At 44.4% G+C, this 21445-nt stretch overlaps 1 protein-coding gene across 1 annotated transcript; it reads left to right on the forward strand.

Moving 5' to 3' along the window:
* The first annotated feature begins 9827 nt into the window (after positions 1 to 9827).
* On the forward strand, positions 9828 to 21103 carry LOC109827385. The gene is made up of 4 exons (XM_020394393.1): positions 9828 to 10751; positions 10829 to 11011; positions 11080 to 11762; positions 20978 to 21103. The coding sequence occupies exons 1-4, from the start codon at positions 10640 to 10642 to the stop codon at positions 21101 to 21103; spliced, it is 1104 nt and encodes a 367-aa protein (XP_020249982.1). The 5' UTR covers positions 9828 to 10639.
* The last annotated feature ends 342 nt before the right edge of the window (positions 21104 to 21445 follow it).

Here is a 21445-nt window from a genome sequence, read left to right on the forward strand (position 1 = left end):
GCCATGTAACGGTGCCGCATAAGTCAAAAAATATCGAATGAACTAACGCAAATACTGGCAAGCCCCCATGAAGCTCCTCACCTCAGTCACTGTCTTCGGCGTCGGCCACTTTGTGATCACCTCCACCTTGCCTGGATCTATCCTCCGCTGGCCCTTCCCTACGATGAAGCCGAGATACACCAACTCGTCCTTCCCGAACTCGCACTTTTTCCCGTTGAGCTTCAGTTGTCCGTCCTGCAACACTTCAAATACCTTCTCAACATGAACGAGATGCTCCTCCCAAGTCCTGTTGTACACCAAGATATCATCAAGGTAAACTATCACAAAATCCTCTATAAAGGGTCGCAACAAATCATTCATAAGCCTCATAAAGGTAGCCGGAGCATTGCACAATCCAAACGGCATCACCAACCACTCAAACAGGCCTTGTTTGGTCTTGAATGCAGTCTTCCAAGTTTCTTCCTCCCGAATCCTCACCTGATGGTAACCAGACTTCAAATCCAGCTTCGTGAAAAACCTCGCTCCCGCCAACTGGTCCATAAGATCATCGATCCGCGGTAATGGGTAGCGATTCTTGATGGTTATCTTGTTGAGCGCCCGGTAATCCACGCACATGCGCCAGCCTCCATCCTTTTTGGGCACCAACAACACTGGTGACCCGCAAGGTGAACAACTCGGCATAATCACTCCCGTCTCCAAGAGCTCCTGAACCTGCTTCTTGATCTCCTCGGACTCCAGTACTGATGTGCGGTATAGGCCTATGTTAGGTAAGGAACTCTCCCCGGTCAACATAATCTCATGCTCTATACCTCGACGTGGTGGTAGTCCTGTGATTTCCAAAAACAAGTCCGTATACTTGACCTTCAACCTGTCAAGATCTCCCTCCTGGCGCTTGCTCAAGGTGGACAAGCACATCCTACTCAGCTGTTCTTCATACGGCCGAATGAACAATAAAACGAACTTCCTGCCCGCGTTCACCAACCTCTTAGCCTGAGTCACTGTCACCAAGCTCGTCTCCTGTGGGAGAGATGCTGAACGAAAAATGAATTGCTCGCCATCCTTGTTGAACGTGTACTTTTGGGCTCGCCGATCATATACTGCGTATCTATCCCACAAATAAGGATTGCCCAAAATAACTTGGCAAACATCCAACGGAACCACGTCGCATGTGACCTCGTCAATATACGACTCATGGAGTGCAAACCTGAATGAACACTGGTTCACCACACTCAATCCCGCCTCCTTCTGAATCCACCCTAATGGATAGGGCTTTGGATGCTTCACCGTCTTCAATCCCAGCTTCTGTACTAATGCCTCAGATATCAGATTTTTCTGACTCCCTGGATCTACAATAGCATCCACTAAGCTGGTCTTGACCTGCAATTTCAGAACAAAGAGCTGCTCCCTCGGGTCGTCATCTTCCTTGGTAGCCTGCTTCTCCGCCATAAGGTTGAGACTGCTATTGGGTTCGGTCATCCTGGGAACCTCCTTCGGACCCTGTGCTATCACGTACGCCTTCTTCTCCTCCTTCTTCTTCAATCCTTTTGGCTTCAGATGAGGATACTTATCCCAGCAACGATCGGCCACATGCCCTGTCTGCTTGCAGTGATTGCATGTCAATCCTGCTTTCCCCGAGTCAACCTTCTTCTTCTCATCCTTAGACTGAGAGCCACCCGTCTTGCTCCCCGATGGTTTGGAATCCCCCTTTGTCTCATTGCCCTTCTTCTGCCGGCCCTCAATGGCAATGGCCTTCACGCTCGCCTCTGCGATTGTCTCCACTGAAAACAGCTTCATCTCCTTCCGGATGTAATCATTCAGACCCGCCATGTATTTCATGAAGATGGGGTACTCGCACGTTGTGATGTTTAGGACCATCGCCTGTTACTGGAACTCCGTCGTATACTCTTGAACTGTCTGATTAAATTTTTGGCGCAAGCCATACCACTTGTACCAACGCTCCTCAAGGAACCCCACTGGATAAAACTGTTTCTGAAGTAGCTCCTTGAACTTGTTCCACGATGCTGCTTTCTTCTCCTGTTTGCAATAGGATTTCCACCACGTCAACGCGTGCCCTGAAAGCTTCAATGCGGCGAACACTATTTTCTCCTTGGACGAATATCCATAGAGAGTGAAGTACATCTCCATGCGTTCGATCCAATCATCAAGCTTCTCCACATTGATACTCCCATCATAAACAGGAATCTCAACCTTGAAGTCAATCTTCAGATTCTGGTAATGATTCTTACCCCCTTGATGTCCAGCAGTCTTGACCACCTCAGTCTCCCCCTCTGAATCGGCTTTCTCGCTCTCCTCATCAGATTCAAAGAGTCCCTTCTTACCCTTCGAAGAAGATTCCTCCTTTTTGTCTCCTCCGTTGATGAGACCCACGAGTTGGGTAAGAGTCGTCCCGATCGTCTCAATCTGCTTCTCCATGGCATCAAGTCTTATTGAATTATCTGATTCAGTCATCTTCTCCTTCCTTAATTTCTGGACCCCTCCGAGGAATTAAGGATCTCGCCAAGCTTCTTGTACTGTGAGCGAGTAAGGACCATACACAGTTCCCCTTTTCACAGGATCTAGCACTCTGATACCAACTTAATACGAGTTGCCGTGCGAGCACTCTTGATCGCGGAATTATCAAGAGTGGGTAAGAAGAAAACAACTGAAGAACACAAGAGTTATAATTAGGGTGAAGGAAAATACCTTCTCTAGATTATGAGAATTAATTGGATTTACAAAATCTCTCTCTCACAATCTCTCTAGATCAAAGAACAACCTCCCTGATCTCTTTTCTGATTACAATCCGAGTTATAAACCCTAGAAAAGTCGTGTTTCTATTTATACTAAACAGAAATCCCAACTGGAGCAGGAAAAGACCCAGGCCCGAATCCGCTACGCGGTCGACCGCAGTGCCCAAGGCGGTCGACCAGTCAGAACGACGAAAAACTGGAAAATCGATTACAGTATTTCCGGTCGACCGCAGCGCCACCATCGGTCGACCGCTGTTTTCCGGTCGACCGCAGAGCCTTCATCGGTCGACCGCTCTCAGTCCCGAGACATAGTCTGGGCATGTGCACTAAGCGGTCGACCGCCGTGACCAAGCAGGTCGACCGGCTAGAGTCCAGCTGGAAATCCTGCAGTTTTGCCAAATCGTTCGACTTCGTCACCTCCAATGGCCTCGTCCACGACTCCTCTACTCTATTCTCAAGATACCATAAGAATCATCTATCCTCAAGCTCCCATGAGGATCGCTAAGCTCCCGAAGAGAAGATACACCCGTATCAACTTGCTTTCGAGAATCTCCCAAATCTTCTTCACAGAAGTCTTATTCATCACATCATATTTTAGATCTTGAGTCAAACAAGACCTAATCACATCACACGCCGTTCAATTCATCTTCTTCCAACCCATCTCTTCAATATCATATGTCTTGCTATCTAACTCTAAGGTATTCTCTAAATTCTGCACATTCAGCGCATCCAAAACCTCGCATCTTCATAATCCAAAATTGTTTATGCCATTAAACTTCTCCACATCTATCTTCATAGAGTGGATATTAAAACTCTGAATGGTCTTCACACCAGAAGCACCACCCTCGACACCGGAAGCACATTCTTTCCCCGACATCTTACTCAACGCACCAACGTACGAAGAATAGATCCAAAACTGAAAAGATAGAGTCTTTACTAAAAGATCTCACCTTTATCACCAAACAAAGCCCTAGATGAGCTTTCAAATTGTTCTACTCCTCTAACCAAAATAGAAAACCCTAGATCTGAATTTGGGCTCTGATACCACTTATTGTGCGTAGCGGAAATTTCGACAGCACCTCTGGTGCTTGACAAAAGAGTAGATCTCAACTAAATTTCTGTTTCACAAAGGAAACAAGAACCGAAAGTAAAATATCTCAATAAAGTGGGATATCAGCTCTTCCTCTCATCAGTTCTAGGACTGACTTGTCTAGAGAACCTAATAAACTCTTACAATGTCACGGCACGAACAATCAATTTTAACGTGATTCGTCAAATTGCCTACGTCTACGGGGAAATGAGGGGGTATCTACTATTAGAGAAAGAGAATACAAATGGGTTTACAATCACACAAATTAAACCCTCAAACTAACTCTCAAATCTCTCAAAACAGTCAAAAAAGAACTCTGTTTCTCCTGTTGCACGCAGTCCAAGAAAAAACACACAACCCTTTTTCTCTGCCTGCCCTCCTTTGCTTGCACACACTTGCGCCGCTTTTTCTCTCTACTATTCTCTCCTTGCACAAACTGCACGAAACCTTAGACAAGGGTTTTTATAAAGCTCATACAGTTATCTTTGGGTGGGCCTTTCGAACTCAGCGGACGTGATGTGGGCGTGGGTTTCGATTTCACACACGTCTCTTCACGCAGCTTTGATCTCCGCGTGAACACTTGTAGCCCCCCCACCACGTCTCTTCATGCGGTTCCCCCCTACCGCGTGGCCCCCACGAGTCACGTGCTTCACAACTATTTATTTTTGGACAATAAGGGGGTGTTTGGTAACCTAAATGTGAATTGCAATTATGAAGGTCACTTTTTTTGTAATTGAGGAATTGTATCCATGTCAACACGTGAGTGAAATAAAATGTTTGTTTGCAAAATAACTTATTGTAGAAACTATAAAAGTAAAGATGATGTGGCAATATTTTATTTATTTATTTAAAACCATCTTTCAAAATCCTTTTCAAATTAGTTATATCTCTCCCATCCAATAGCTACTTTAAGAAATTAATTTAGAACAAAAACTATTGCACCCATAAAAACTTCAAACATCACAAATTAACATATGTTATAAATCATCACAAGACATATGATTGTTTGGTTCAAAAGTCGCTGCTGTGGAATTCATTATAACTTTGTTCTATTACAACAAATTCGAAAGAATAATCTTTTTATAAGACTTTTTCTACACAACAAAACAAAAATTACAACTCTTGAGAAACAAACACGAAAATTGTCTATCAATTCTCGTTTTCGTGGGACTTTGCCTGTGCCGGGAACGCTTTGGTTCGTGGACCGCCGATTCACAGATCGTGAAGAGGGGGCTTATGATTCTAACTTCGTTATCGAAGTAGAAATTGAAACGATATCTTATCGAAGTAAGATAGTCGTTCTTCTTAAAATCAAGTCGAAGCTTAATTTCAAGGCGTTGCAAGAAAAGAACTCAAATCTCTGCTCTCTCTGCTCTGGAATGCTCTAACAAATGCTCGATCCTCGTCAGAAGTGACCCTAGGGGGGTATTTATAGCCTCAAGGGTCAGTAACTGCAAAAACTTAACAATCGAAGAAGTCAGTACGGCGAGACAGTGTTTACTGTCTCGCTGGGCGAGACAGCGTTTGCTGTCTCGACCCGCGAGACAGTAAATTTGCTGTCTCGCTCAGCGAGACAGTAAATGCTGTCTCGGAAAATGGCAGTTTCTCGCTGTAACTGTTCTCTCACGTTTCAAACTCCGTTATTTTGGCAGTTATCCACGTGATTTTCGCCCATGATGTTTCCCACGTCCCTTGGCAGTTAATGGACACGTGTAGGGCAGTTACAAATGTAGTTTTGACTATTTCAACACTGTCTCGCTGGCGAGACAGCAAAGACTGTCTCGCTGGCGAGACAGTTCATACTTGTTTTGATTTTTCCAAAACAGTATGAAATCCTTTCTTGTGAATTTTTGAGTGATCTTCTCTATGCTTGGGATATCTATTAGCATTTTTTGACGCCTACAGATACCCCCTCCAAAGTATTCCAGACTCATTCTTTTATAGAGGAGCATGGGATACTTTGGATAAGATAGATTTTACTTACGATCCCTTCAATGCTTGGCTGAATAGATCGTATGAAAGGACTTGTAAATGGCTTCAATGTTTAACCTCTTCTGCTGTTAGTCTATCCAGTTCTTCGTAGAATAGCTAACGTTCTCCCGGCGTCGCGTTTATCGCTTGACCGTTGTCGAGATCTTGAATTGAAGTTGATACTTGCTCTTGTGAATTCAGCGTTTACCATTGAATTGGTATATCCATTGAGAATTCCTCAGGTTATCCTTAAGAATATTCAGATTAATATTCTCCAGAAACTTCCTGTTGAGGGTGGGAATACAGTTTAGACTCGTGTACCCATTGGAGTATTCATTTGCATTACATTTGGCTTTTGACCCAGATAATATCTACTGTTTCATGGAGTGAAACAGAAGAGTTTGCTGTCTCACTGGGCGAGACAGTATTTTCTGTCTCGCTCAGCGAGACAGTGTTTTCTGTCTCGCTCAGCGAGACAGGATTTTCTGTCTCGCTCGGCGAGACAGGATTTTCTGTCTCGCTCGGCGAGACAGAGGTTTCTGTCTCGCTCGGCGAGACATTTTTACGTCGGATTTTGGCGATTTTTTGGGCGATTCTTGGGTGATTTTCGACCAGTTTTCTTCTATTTCTTCTCCTTTTTGTTGCTGAATTGAGTGGTGTTCTTGTTTGGGAAGATTGCACTCGGATTTTAAAGGTCTGTTCACCCCCCTTTTCTCCAAAATCTTGATTTTCTTCAACTGTGACTATGCATGCATTATTTCGGCCATATTTGATGATATTTGGGTTGATTTATTGCTAAAAATCCTAACTTTCTTCGTTGGGTTTCCTTGTAGACCGTTTACTCGTCATGTCGCCGCGTAGAGCTCGAGGAACCCGAAGCCGATCGACTGTTCAGAACCCCGAGGAGGCTGCCCCTGCTGCACCCTCACGTGGAGGTATATTTCTTTCACCTTTTCACGAATTTAAATACTGTGTTTCGTCAATTCCATATGTATGTTCCTATTTTTGCTTGCAGATCCTCGTTTGTATCCTTTGAGGTACCTTCGAGAAGAGCCGGTATCCTCCTTTGAGGGGATCGACGCTTAAAAGTGTTTGTTTTGCTTTGACAAAACACACTTCATAATACACAGGGGCGATTTTACATCATCCCATATGTATTGAAAGGTTTTGGTATGCCGTTATAATGCCCGCATACCTCCTTTATACATATGGTGGATAGAAAATCGTCACACCTGTTATGAGATAACGACTATATCTTATAGAATGAGATATACCGTTTTTCTCTAAAATTTTAGGATGACACTTACACAATTTATGTGTATGCCTCTTTTATCAGTCCGATTTCCTTCTACCACATTTACTGCTGATGTGATTACTGGCCGGAGTAGCGTGACCCACTCTTATTACGAGGGGATCCCGTTAATTGAATCCTCTCCCCAGTTTAAATCTGATTATAGCGGAAGTGATAGAGAATTAATCCAGCGAGGTAGTTGTCGTGTTCTACGACGATTAATCACAGATGCGCCCTTGATCTCGGAGCAAGACTCGAATCAATGCATAAGGAAGCCGGATTTCTTGTTTGGTGATTCGGTGAAAGATCCGAAGATTGCTTTCTGCCAGCCTGCGCAATGGTTGTACCAGAATGGGTCCTCATTCTTATATCTGCCTTTTATCCCCCGGGATCACTCACTATTAATGTTCAGGAATCTATCAGTTGGACGTGAGATGTTCTGGAAGTTGACTGAAAACCACGAGCGTATTCATTGTGGTTTTATTGGGAAGGAAGCCAACCCAGGCTCCAGTGAAAGATCTCATGTGCGGGGGCTTCATCCGGGTATCTTGGGACATGATAATATACCTCAGAATGAAAAGATAGTGCAAGCCAACACCGTGAAGAACCGATTAGCGGCAGCGGGCAAAAGATTACCCAAAGAGACTTTTAGATGCTATGGATGGGTCCATTATTCTGGGGACAAATGGTGGTGGACCAGGATGACCCGATATGTGTTAAACCGCTTTGGGCGAGAGTTAGCAGAATTAGGGTTAGATGTCCCGATTCGTGCCACCATGCATGGCCTACAGAGTAGTGTAGGTCATTTCCTCTGCTTGTTCGAGATCTATAACCCGGACACTAATACATTCTTTACCAAGAACGGGGAACTCGGATTACCACTGCATGAAATGATGCAGGTGTCTGGTTTGCCTATGGGCGATGTTCCCTATCAAGAGTTCTTTCCAACTAGCAATCAGCTGAACAAGATGAAAGATAGCTCAGCTGTGACTCATGATACTTTATGGGAATTGACTTGCCATTATTATATAGCCATGGCCGAGATGGAGCCCAAAGCCAGAAAGAAATCTCCTCAGGTCAGCTTAAAACAATTCGCTGACTACCTCTTCAAGAACCTGGATGTCCGTTCGGCAGATGTGTGCGGATTGTCTCCTTTGAGTACGGATGAAATTAACCGTCTGTTAGAGAAAACCAACGCGCAATCTTATACTTCGCGCTCAGAAGATGGATTTTTGCACGGCACTAAGTTCTGCTCTTATATGTGGCAAGCTGGTGTTCCGATTAGCCCTACTGCTCTGCTGGCGGGTTTTCTAGCCTTATGGTTAAAGAGATGTGTAGTTCCTCATCAGTCCGCAGATGCGATGCCAATGGAAGTGTTGTATCCGGCCGTCCAGCTGGCTACAGGTCGTAAATTATCTTTGCTTCCCGCTATGGTGGCCGATATTCATAGTGGATTGCGGCAACTAATCTCCGCGTTTACTCAGGAGAAAAAGAAACCTTCCGCCAGCCTGTCCATTCCGAAGTTGGAGCTACCCTACACTTATCTGATGACTTGGTTAGTACTTCACCGACCAGATTTAATGGAAGCTCCTGAGACGGCAAATTTTAGCATTCCTTTGTTGCAGAGTCTCGAGAATTGCAAATGGATCAGGCATCGAGAACCCGACATAACGAGGCAGTTTAAAATTCACAAGTGTTAGGAATTCTTCCCTTGCTTCCCTCAGTTCTCTGGTACCTACAATACTACTTTAGTAGATGCCGAAGACCCAAGGCAGAATCGCACTATCTTGGATGTCGGGTGCTTCAGATGGTTGATGAATATTCGACCTGGATATCTGTTCTTCAGAGTAAGGGATGTTTGCCACATTGAACCCTATCTCGTATGATCAGATATACATCGGCAACCCGAATCGTCACCTCAGCTTTCGAGGTGGACTTATCGACGGGGCGAGAGCTTGGTTTTGGAGCATTGCCGGCTGCACCAATGTTGAATTTGATCTCCCCTTAGAGACGCCGCCTCTAAGGATGACCTTTCTCTTCTGCAAATGGCTGATAGCCACCAATATTGCCACTCGACGTAGAAGGATATCAGACTCGGAGGAAGAAATAGCTCCCCGGCAAGCAACAGAACCGACCCATGAAGCTGTGATGTCGCCTCGAGGAAAAGAGGCCGCTGAATCATCAAGGAAAGGAAAGGAACCGGCTCTCCCAGTTGATAGTGAAGAGGAGTTTGATAGTGAAGCAACCGAAACTTCAGAAGGGGAAGATGAGAATGAATCAAGTTCTGAGGAAGTATCTGGCCTTCCCGATTCATTCTTTGATAGAGGACTTGTAAGGCCTTCTGTCGCTCCGACCCAACCACAAGCTGCTCCAAAAAAACGTAAGGAAAGAGTCGTCATGGAACATCCTAACCGGATGACGGTAGAAGTTCTTAGTTGCGACGAAGAGGATGAAGAGGATATGGTGCCTCTCATTCGTCGGCAAATATCTCGAACTTCTACTCAAGCTCAAACTCAAGTTTCTCCCCGAGCTGAGTTACGCACCAAACATCGTCATGAAGGTTCTGGTGCACGCCCTCTGAAGAAACAGAAGAAAGCTGTTTCTAAACCGCGTGTTCATCTTCCTGCTGTAGAAGAGACATCCGGTCGTAGTGCTTCTTCTGATGAGCAAGGTAACGATTTGTTTTTATAGCTTTTACACTTTTTGACGTTCAAACTTATTTCATGTTCAACTTCTGCAGGGAGTCGAGAGGAAGGAGAATTGCCAGCTGATGCTGCTTCTCCCGGAGGTATGGAAATTGAGGAAACAAGCTTCGTCCAACAAATGCATGATGCTCTGAAGGAAGGATCGGCTGATGTTCCACCCACTCCTGACGTTGATCCATCAGCTGCGGACACAGGTACTGATCTTTCTCCTCTCGGAAGAGAAATCCGAGAAATGAATGAGTCGGACCGTGTGCCTCCTCTAATGACCTGTGCGCTTTCTCTCCTTTTAGTCAAATTAAAAGAAGCAGGTACCAGTAGTGGAGCTCTCGAATCAGCCCCGACCAATGAAGGTAAAATCGATCTTTGTCTTGGGCAGATTCGTCTAAATTTACATGTTATTTATGGTTCCTCATGTTCTTTAGACATCCCGATGCACGAGCCTATTGAAGGAGAAGCTACCCATGCCACCAAAGTCGATGATTTTAATAATTTCGACTTTAATATCTCAGAGGACGACCATCAACAAATCCTTGATTCTCTGTTAGAGAAAGCCTCTGATGCAACTATCGGCTCAGATGTTGGAATTGGTTCAACGGAAGCCGGTCCTTCTGAGAGTAAGACTTTGGTTCTGTGAACTCCACATATATATATACGTATATATTTTGACTTGATTAATCATATAAGTGTCTGAATTATAGGACCAACTGCTGGAGCTGATACTACTATAATTACTGGAACGTCTGATCGGCCAGAGGGTAGCGAACTCGTGCCATGGGCAGGAACTGAGGTTGATTTGCAATCATCAGTTCTTGAGCCTCAACCTTCTACTCCTATGGACCCTATGATGATAGAAGTCACTGTCACTCCCCAGATTAGTCCGGTCGCAACAAAAGCGAGACCAACTGAAGGCGTTGGTACGTCGGCTGATGTTATGCCTATTGCTGGTACATTTTACCCATAATTTTGTTTCAAATTTTGGGTTAACATCTCATTATGCTCATTGTAACTCCTTCGTTTGTAGAATCAACTCTTAAAGAGCCTCTTAGCTTGGACCCGCCGTCTTCTGAAGCTTTAATTGAAAAAGCCTCTGATGTAGCGGGTGCATCAACAGCTACCATTCCTGAATCAACCTTGGTTGTTCCGGAAATCAGGTTACCATCCTCGGGTGAACTAAGTCATGCTGAAGGTTCTTCCATCGAACTTGGTATGTCTTAGTTTGTTGTTTTGTATGTATATATATGTCCTGTACTGACCTATTTGCCTTCATCGCAGTTCCTTCATCATCATTATCAGATCGCATCCGAGCTTTGTTAGCAGACGAGGATCCGGATAAAGCCGGCATTTGCTCTGATCTCGACGGCTTCATCTCCTTTTTGAATTCTATGGTTGATCGTATTCTCTCCAAAGGATCGCGATTTGAGAGTTTTAAGAAACCTCTTGACCGCTATATATCAGGGATCCGTGATGAAGGATATAATGATTTAGCCGATTCGATCAACGCCTACATGGTTGACTTGAAGCAACATGTTGACCTTCTGAGGGGTCTTCGCACTGAAAGCGTACCTTCCTACATTGCTTCTCGCATGGACTCCAAGCTACAAGCGTTGCGTGATTCCCAAACATCAGCTAATCTCGAGCTCCAACAGCTAAGAGCCCACAGCGATCAACTTAGGATGAATGTTGGCAAGAGAATACAAGCCCAGGTTAACCTACGTCGGGATTTAGAATCGAGTCGAGCAGAAATAGCTCGCTTAGAGGAGGAACTTGCAATGGCCAAGGACGCTCATGATGTCTTGAAGTCTGAGTTGACGCAGGAGATTCATATTGAAGGCAACCTGTTACAGCAACTGAACCTTCAAGATAAAATAATTGCTGAAAAGGAACAAGAGGTCGTCGCGCTTCACAACGTTGACGAAGAAGCCTTTAAAATCAAATTGGCAGCTGAGCTTGAACAGGCTCGTGCGTTAGAGCTGTCAAAACTTGAAAATCAGATTAGTCAGTATAAACTTTTGTAATTGGAGGACATATATTTTTGTAGCTTTGTTTGAAAATTCTTGGTCAACATAATGAACCTTTTTGCTCATTATATTGAATCTTTTTGCTCATTGAGGTTTTATTATGATTACTCATTCTTGTTTAGAATAAATAACCATAATACTTATAGGATTTTTGGCAAATCCTCAGCCATCAACGGATTTGATATACCTTTACCGATTACCGTTTGAATCGGGCTAGTATGTGAATTATCTAAGTCCGTTTCACATATAACGTTGCGCTAAAAGAATTAAACTCTTTTAGACTTTGAACTACACTGTTGAATATGTAGGCTACATGTGTTAGATGTAGGCTTATCTCTAATAAGGGATAGAGATAACATCCCCCATGTGTGAACAACATGGATTTCAAAGTGTGAATAGGTTGCATTTCCTATATAGGACAACGAACCCAAAATCGGAGAGAAAAAGAATTGTATATTCCATTTCTCAATCTCTTGTTTGTTGGTAGAGATAAACCCATACTCGGAGAGGAAGAATTTTATATTCTATCTCCTGGTCTCTTGTTTGTTGGTAGAGATGAACCCAGAATCGGAGAGGAAGAATTTTATATTCTATCTCCTGGTCTCTTGTTTGTTGGTAGAGATAAACCCAGAATCGGAGAGGGAGAATTTTATATTCTATCTCCTGATGAAAAGGAAACTCACAGTGGAATCTCCACTTAGAGAAAATAGGTTGGTTTGAATAACCCTAACTGTCATAAGGTTTGATTACTCAATTCAAAAGTAAACCTTTCGTTCGCAAAAATGAATCGAAAGGAGATTTTGGTTGTGGTCCTAACTGTAGTAAGGTTTGACCAAGTGGGAATTTTGAGACGATCCTAACTGTAGGAAGGTTTGATCGCTCAATTTGTGGACCTCTCGTTCATGGAACGAATCGAGAGGGGATTTTGGCTTTGGTCCTAACTGTTTAAAGGTTTGACCAAGTGAGGAATAGGAGTAGGGTGCAAATAACAATGAGTTTGTTGATTTGCACAAACTAATCGGTGGGAAATTTTGATTTTAAACATAAGAATTTGACACGAAATAATCTGTCGACTGATACATACTGATGATCGTTGATCAATCCGACCGATGGGGGTTTCATAGCGTGAGATTACAAATCATCAAATCTCATCTTCCATGATTATATTACAAGGTTTTGCTGAGGAAAGATTAACTATCATTAAATCTCATCTCAACAAAAGTTGTAAAAGAACAGTGAATTATTCAAATGACCAGCTTCTCATTTAAAATAGTGAACTGATCTCGGGTTATCCTGAAATATCCTATATAGGATTCTCTAGGAACTTCCCGCTTTACACAGGTTATCCTGAATATATTACGGATAATATTTTTTCAGGAACTTCCCATTTATTGGCATCATCAATTTGTTGCCATCTTGGGTAACCAGGCGATATGCACCGTTCGAATAGACTGTTTCTATCACAAACGGTCCTTCCCATTTAGGTTCAAATTTGCCTTTCTTCTTAGAAGTGAGAATCATAGGTCTTCGAACGGCGAGAACTAGATCTCCTTCTTTAAAGCTTCGTCGTCGGACCTTTTTATCGAAAGCCCGAGAAATTCTAGCTTGATAAAACTCGATTTGTTGTTGAGCTTCCAAGCGTTTCTCATCTAACATCTCTAATTCCTCGAGACGTTTCTGATGATGTTCTTCCGTCGTCATTCCCGTTACGAGAGCGATACGGAGAGAAGGAATCTGCACTTCCAATGGAAGAACGGCTTCACACCCATACGTTAAAGCATACGGGGTGGCTCCGGTAGGCGTGCGGACGGTCGTACGATAAGCCCAGAGAGCTTCGCCGAGTTTGTCATCCCAATCTCGCTTATTGGTTTTCACCAATTTTGCCAGGATTTTGATGATAGTCTTGTTAAAAGCTTCGGCCAATCCGTTAGCTGTAGGATTATAAGCAGTCGACGAAACGTCTTTAATCCCGAATTTACCGCAGAACTTGATGAATGCGTTGCTCACGAACTGAGGACCGTTGTCGTGCACTATTCGCCTTGGCACACCGTACCGATATATGATATGGTGTTTGATAAATTTGATGACATTGGTCGTCTTTACTTCTCTAAGTGGAACTGCTTCTGCCCATTTCGAGAAATAATCGGTGATTGCCAGAATGAAACGGTCCCCTTTAACCGAAGGTGGAAAAATAGGACCTACTATATCCATTCCCCAAGTTTCAAACGGCCACGATGTCGCCGAAGGATGCAGATATTCAGGGGGTATGTGCATATAATTTGCATGCAATTGACACACTACACATTGTCGTGCGTAATCGACTGCGTCTTTCACCATAGTTGGCCAATAATATCCGATTCTCCTAAGTCGGTCGCAGAGTTTAGGACCGGGCTGATGTGCACCGCATATCCCATTATGTGCCTCTTTGAGTGCTTGTTCCGCTTCTTTACTGGATAGACAACGAAGTAAAAGACCATCATAAGCTCGTCGATACAACGTTTGCGATGTGGCATTGTAATAAAATCTCGGCGCTCTTCGCCGAATCGATTCCCTTTCTCTTACATCTTCAGGTAATATACCATGTAAGACGTAGTCAATAATAGGAAAACGCCAATCTCGAACTTCGGGTTCAACTCCAGTTGAGTATACCTCTTTAGCATTCGAATCGTAGATTGGAACAATAAGCTGATGAGTCCTCACTGTAATTAATTGCTCTGTTTCGGGAGGTTGAGCCAAGGATACTGACAATGCTGCCAATGCATCCGCGTATGTATTTTGGAGACGCGGAACGTACTCGATGAAAAATTCTTCAAACGAGCTTGCTATTTCGATGGCCACCTGGTGGTATGGAATCAGGTCTCGATTTCTGACTTCATACTCTCCTCGTATTTGATTAACCACCAGTTGAGAATCTCCAAAAGCTTCAAGGTATTCGACCCCCAGCTCTTTGGCGAAATTAAGTCCGATTATTAATGCATTGTATTCAGCTACGTTATTAGAGCATGGTTCAGTCAGTGAATATGCTCTAGGCAAGACGTGCTTTTCCGGGGAAACTAAAACGACCCCCACTCCTGAGGAGATTTTAGAACATCCGGGTGCACTTGCCACGTTGGTTGATCGGGAAGCCCCATCGAAGTACAATTGCCACACTTGTTGATGTGAGGTGGTATTAACTTCGTGAGTTTCATCTGGCAGGTCGTCGTACAATTCGACTACATCCTTCGTAGGGTTTTCTGCCAGAAGGTCGCAAATAGCTCGTCCTTTAACAGATTTCTGCTGTTTGAAGTACAAGTCATATTGCGATAAGAGTAAAGCCCATCTGGCCAAACGCCAATTCATGGAAGCCGGTTGGGTCATGAACACTCGGACGGGATTTATGTTGGAAATGACATAAATCGTCTGTCCGACTAAATAATGTCGCATTTTCTGAATCGCGAATACCAAAGCGAGGCATTCCTTCTCAATCATCGGATAACGAGACTCAGCTCCTACCAATGTACGACTCAGATAATACACAGCTTGCTCGTGACCGTTATCGTCGTCTTGTGCAAGTAAGGCACTTAACGAATGGCTCGTCGCTTTGACATAAATCAAAAACGGCTTGCCCGATTTCGGTGCAACGAGAATAGGTGGATTCGCTAGATATTTCTTGATATCTTCGAATGCCTTCTGACATGCTTCATCCCAAATGAACGACACGCCTTTCTTTGCGAGTTTGGAAAACGGTTGACATTTTCCGGACAAGTTCGATATAAACCGACGGATATATGCTAATCGACCTTGCAATCCTCTGAGTTCTTTAAGATTTCTTGGAGGCTGCAGTTCGTTTATCGCCTTCACCTTATCAGGATCAATATGAATACCTTTTGTGGTGACGACGAACCCAAGAAATTTACCGCTCGACATTCCAAGGAAGGATTTAGTCGGGTTCATCTTTAACTGATGAGTTCTCATAAGTTCGAACATTGTCTTCAGATCGTTAATGTGGTCGTTTTTATCACGACTCTTAACGACTAGGTCATCAACGTAGCATTCGACTGTCTTCCTAAGGTGTTCTTGAAAGATCTTCGTCATCGCCCGTTGATACGTAGCACCGGCGTTCTTCAAACCGAAAGGCATAACGGTATAACAAAAGACGCCAAGAGGTGTTCTGAAAGCTGTATGCTTTTCATCATCCGGATGCATCTTGATTTGATTATACCCAGAAAATCCATCCATGAACGACATTCTTTCAAACCCGCATGTGTTGTCGATAATGACGTCCGTAATCGGTAGGGGAAAATCATCCTTGGGGCATGCTGTATTCAGATCTCTGAAGTCAATACAGATTCTGATTTTTCCGTTCTTTTTGAGGACTGGAACGATATTGGCCAACCATTCAGGATGTTGTTCCTCTCTGACAAAACCCGAGTCAATTAGCTTCTTAACTTCAGCTTCTATTGCCTCCATAATTTGCGGACGAAACCGTCTTTGTTGTTGCTTGACAGGTTTAGCATCCGATTTTATGTTAAGGGTATGCATTGCTACATTTGGGTCGAGTCCTGGCATATCTTCGTAGTTCCATGCGAAAACGTCGATATACTCTTTAACGAGGGCAATTAATTCCTCTTTTTCGTCTGGCGGGAGATCACCGCTGATAAATATAGGCTTCGGATTATTTTCGTCACCCATATTAACTTGAACCACTTTATCCTCGGTAGGAGGTTCTCTTTGCTCAAATCGATCACCGTATTGGATATTCATGTAATGCATCCATGGATCTTCCCAAACAGGTAACTGATCGTCTTCTTCTGTTGTGGAAGGGTCAACCGTCGCCATGTTCGACATTAGGGATTTGAATCTTTCACCAATGCTCACGTCAGAATCCCAATTTGAAGTATCGGATGAATGTCCACTCCTGTCTATTAATTGGTTAATAATCTGTTGGCCATAATCGTCTTCGGATGAATCATAACCCAGACCTCTATTACGACTGTAGTAATTATCTGGTTTTCCTTTTGGTACATAGGTAGAACGGGGTGGAACCCTAATACCTTGACCAAAATAAAGGCCTTCACCAAGTGAAAGGTCATAGCCTCGACTCATCATATAATCATTCGCTTGAGAACTATACCGAGAGAAGTGTCGCCCGGGTTTTTCTTCATCCGAATTACTATCTAAGAAATGATCTGGAGTGGGGGATGATTCCCCTTTTCCAAAGATTATCTCTTTTTCACCCCCTGCCTTTGCGGGTAGGATCATAGTTGTTCCAGATGAGCTTTGGAGGTGTTTCGTCGCCGTACAAGACGAACGAAGTGGCATATGTAGACTAGAGTCGTCATACAATTTCTGCATTACGTCATCTAGACAATGCGAGTACTCTAAATCATGGTTTATTATTTCATCGGCAAGCTGCCAGTTACAACTTTCGTCCGACGATTCATCACCGTCAAGATCGATTACAAGAGGTTCAATGTCATTTAGTACAAGACCTTCACTATAATCGAGCCCGGCTTCGGTATCAGCTTCTTCTCCGCTGTCCGTGCCATGGGCCGATGGTTCAGTTTCGGACTCAGCACCATAAAGAAGGGAGTCAGTAAAGTAATTTTCTAACCCCTTGAATGGTTGCTTATCCGCGACCACCGTCTTGACCTCCTCATTAGTGTCGACATATTTCAAACACTGATGGAGGGTGGAGGGAACTATAAGATTACCGTGGATCCATGGGCGACCCAACAGTAAGTTATAGGAAGTCTCCGCATCGATCACATAGCAGGTGACTTCAGACTTCAGATCTCCGAGTTGACACTTCACCCGGATTTTTCCCAACGGTCGTGACCCGCTTGTGTTGAAACCATAGATAACCGTTCCAGTGGAGGCTAACTTGCTGGCGGGAATTCCGAGGTGGTACATCAAACGAAGTGGCATGATACTAACAGCGGAACCCGGATCGACTTGGATCCGGTTAACCATGCTCGAACCGATATATCCAGTAAAATATAACGGTCTATCATGCTTTGAATTCCTGACTTGCATGTCTTCTTTTGTGAAAGCAATGCAAGGAAATTTGGTGGCTGCCAGATTGCAATGCTGCACTGACGATTCTGGCTCTTCAGGAGCTGGCTTGACCTGAGTTAAGAATACTTCAGAATCAGCCAAAGCTTCTTGTAAAGCTTCTCTGGTTTCTTTTGAGAGGCGCAGCAACTCGTACAATGTGATTCTTGCTGGGATATTAGCCAGCTGAGCCATAACGTCGAAACGATATGGTGCGTTCGAGCTTTCCGGTTTGTCTCGTCCAATCGGTCGACTAAAACGAGACTGCTTCGGAATTTGAACCTCTCTGTGTTGAGGTTCTTTTTCTTTTTGCTTAACAACTTTCTGAGGTTTTTCAGCTGCTACTGGTGGAGTTATGGCTACCCCCAGCTCCGTAAGAGTTTTGGCATTTGGATCTGAGGTTTCCGGATACCTATAATGGTACTCGTTTCCACTTCTTGTAGCAAAAACTTCCTGTTCTCCATCAGAAAGTGATAAAGCTGCTATATCCTCATCGTTCTTCTCGGGAATCGCCGAGGCTCCATAGCAGGACTTCTCCTTTCCCTTGCCTTTTGACTTCTTCTTTGATGTGGGTGTCGTCCACTGTTCATCTTCAAGCAAATCCGGATGAACCCAAAGGATTTCGCCGTTGGGGGCTGTGTGAGATACGAGCCCCTTCTGGCGCTGTCCATGAGGGTCATCGTTGATGGTTTGCATCTTGACCTTTGATACTGGCTCGGCTTGAAACCAGGACAAAGGAACCGATCCGAAGCTAATAGAGACCGCGTTTGCGCCTACCTTCTTCTCCTTTGGCTTCGGTGTCACAATACCAACATCAATCAATGTTTGAATTTTATCCTTTAAAACATAACATGTCTTAGTAGGATGGTGGACCCTTCTGTGATATGCACAATACTTTGGGTCATTGATCTTCGTTGCTTCTTCTTGGTTTGTGACCGGTGGAAGCTTGATCTTGTTGTTCTCTAACAAGTATTTGAAGATGACCGGAACTTCATCATCTTTGAAAGAGTATTCCTTTGGGAATCTGGGCTCAGAATTCTTAAACTGCTTCGAAGGCTGTTGATTCTGGTTTGGCGCCAACTGGAAGGATGATTGTTGCGGTTGTTGCGGTGGCTGTTGTGACGTCTGATGTGCGTCCACAGCGGCTACAGACCCTCTTCCTCTGCCTCGAGGGTTAAAGTTCTGCTTTTGATTTTGATTCTGATTATTAGCTGGTGGCAAACCTCGCTCCAAATTCTTTCTCTTGAGGAAGCGTTCAGCTTGTTCACCTCTTACTTTCATCTCTTTCCAAGTTTTAGAGGGAACAACCCCCACCACTTCTAATACATCCAAGGACAGATTATTATGACATGTTTGCAGAATAAATTCCTCAGTGAGTGGATCTCTGCAGTTCACCGCTTTGTCCCGGAATCGTTTGACAAAGACATCAACCGATTCCCCATCCTTCTGCTTCTCATCCAACAACGTGCCGATCGAGACTTCCGTGTCGTCGTCGAAGAAATTGGTGAGGAATAACTCTTCCATGTCTGCCCAGCTAGTGATACTCCCAGGCTTAAGGCGTCGGTACCAATCGAAGGCAGGCCCGCGAAGGGTTCCTACGAATGACCGGACCATCAGGGCTTCGTTCCCAGATATTGCGCCGAGATGCGACTTGAAATAGATCAAGTGCTGAGTTGGTGAACCCCTGCCATCAAAAGGAGTAAAGTTAATCAAATTAAATTTCTGGGGATAAGGAATCAGGTCCCACTCCCTCGGGTACGGGTATGGGATGCCCGTTTTCTTCACTTCTTGAGCCGTCATCAAAGCGTTGACTTTGCTCTCAAGATCGTGCATCTTCTTGTCCTCTTCCTCGCTTTTCTTCAAATAGATCTGTGGAGGTTGAGTGGCTGACTTGGTCGGATCGCTTCCGGAGTTGTCTTTATCTGGAGGAGGATCTTCAAATATCGTCTCATCCTCTTCATTACGCCGACTGGATTCTGCTCTTTGGCTTGATTCCGGTTGGTGTTGCTGAACCTGCAAATCCCGCATCTGCTGCATAGTCAACTCCATTTCGGTTTTGAACTCAGCTCTAATTTCTTCGCGTTGTTTAGCCAACGCTTCCTGCAGCATGTGAGCCAATTGATCTGGCGTAATTGCAAATGATTCTCTGGTCCGGTTGGTGTTGCTGAACCTGCAAATCTCGCATCTGCTGCATAGTCAACTCCATTTCGGTTTTGAACTCAGCTCTAATTTCTTCGCGTTGTTTAGCCAACGCTTCTTGCAGCATTTGAGCTAGTTGATCCGGCGTGATCGCGAATGATTCTCTGGCTCGTCCAACACTGGATGCAGTATCGTCCGATGCAATAGCGGAACAAGTATCCGACAATTCTTCATCTGAAGATAAACCCTCGTGCATTCTCCTGTAATCTCGACGTAAGTTGGCTCTTCTTTGTAACCGCGCCATCCTTTGAGAAAGACCCCGCTCAACTCTCCCTCCCGGAGAGAAATCAGGGTCGTAGTTAACTGACTTTTGCTTTCCTTTATTGGTCATGTTGATAGTGACCTCAGGAAGCTCATCTTGTCGGATTACAGATTTCGTTTTGTTGAAACGTCTTGTTTTGGGTCTTGACGCTTCATTGGACAATCTTTGAAATACGGAGACTCTTGTTGAATTATTCTTAGAGCATCCGCATTCTGTCAACACTGCTTTAATGAGTCTCTCGCAAGCGCAATGAGACTCATTTTCTCTGACAACTCTCTTTCTTGAGTTATCTTTCTGATAGTACAGCTCATCATTATTGTGATTCGAGCAACCTATCTTTCGCTTTTGAACTTTGTTAACATGCACAGGACGACTGGTCGTCGCCTCTGAGCGATCCAAAGTTGAATGTTTAAATCCACCCCCTTGCGGGTGTGGAGTTTTCAGAGGTCCTAAACGAGAGTGAACTGGTATTCTCTCGTTTTGGACTTGTGCAGTTCTGACAGGAGGGTGTTTACGACCCCCTGCATATGAAACCATTAATGGTTTATTTGCCGGACATGGTTGTTCCTTGACTGGGGCTTTGCCTCGATCGTCAACCGAAGGACCGAGGCGATCTGCCATTGTCACTTTAAACTTAGACAAATCTGGGCTAACCCAGGGTTTCACCGATGACGCAGTAGATGGGCCCGGAACAGATGCTTGTGGCGTCTTTGGCATCCAGACTTTACGATTCTTCGGTGGCCTTTCAGTCACCGCCTCTTTCTTGGTTTCTTGCGCTTGTTGACGAAGAGCGCGAGCGTGGGCAGCCTTCGCCTTACGCCTTTGTATCCGTTCTTTAAGGGTTGAACGGGCCCTTTTGACGAGAGTCCATTCCTCCGTCGTAAGCTTTGCAGAAATATGATTATCTTGCCATTGAGGCAACTGGGTCATTTTCTGTTTTCTCGACTCTAGGTCCGCATAGTAATGGACCCCGTCGGTTTGTTGCATGGCCTTAGCCAGTTGTCGAGCACGGCGCTGACGCTGTCTCTGACGAGCCCTCTTCGTCAGCACCGGCGAGCTATTCATCATCGACTCCTTAAGGGATGTGGAGTCGTTTGGAGCAGGTATGTTGCAGATGGGTTCCTTA

The sequence above is a fragment of the Asparagus officinalis genome, unplaced genomic scaffold (genome assembly GCF_001876935.1).
Source record: "Asparagus officinalis unplaced genomic scaffold, Aspof.V1 AsparagusV1_Un170, whole genome shotgun sequence".
Classification (NCBI taxonomy): domain Eukaryota; kingdom Viridiplantae; phylum Streptophyta; class Magnoliopsida; order Asparagales; family Asparagaceae; genus Asparagus; species Asparagus officinalis.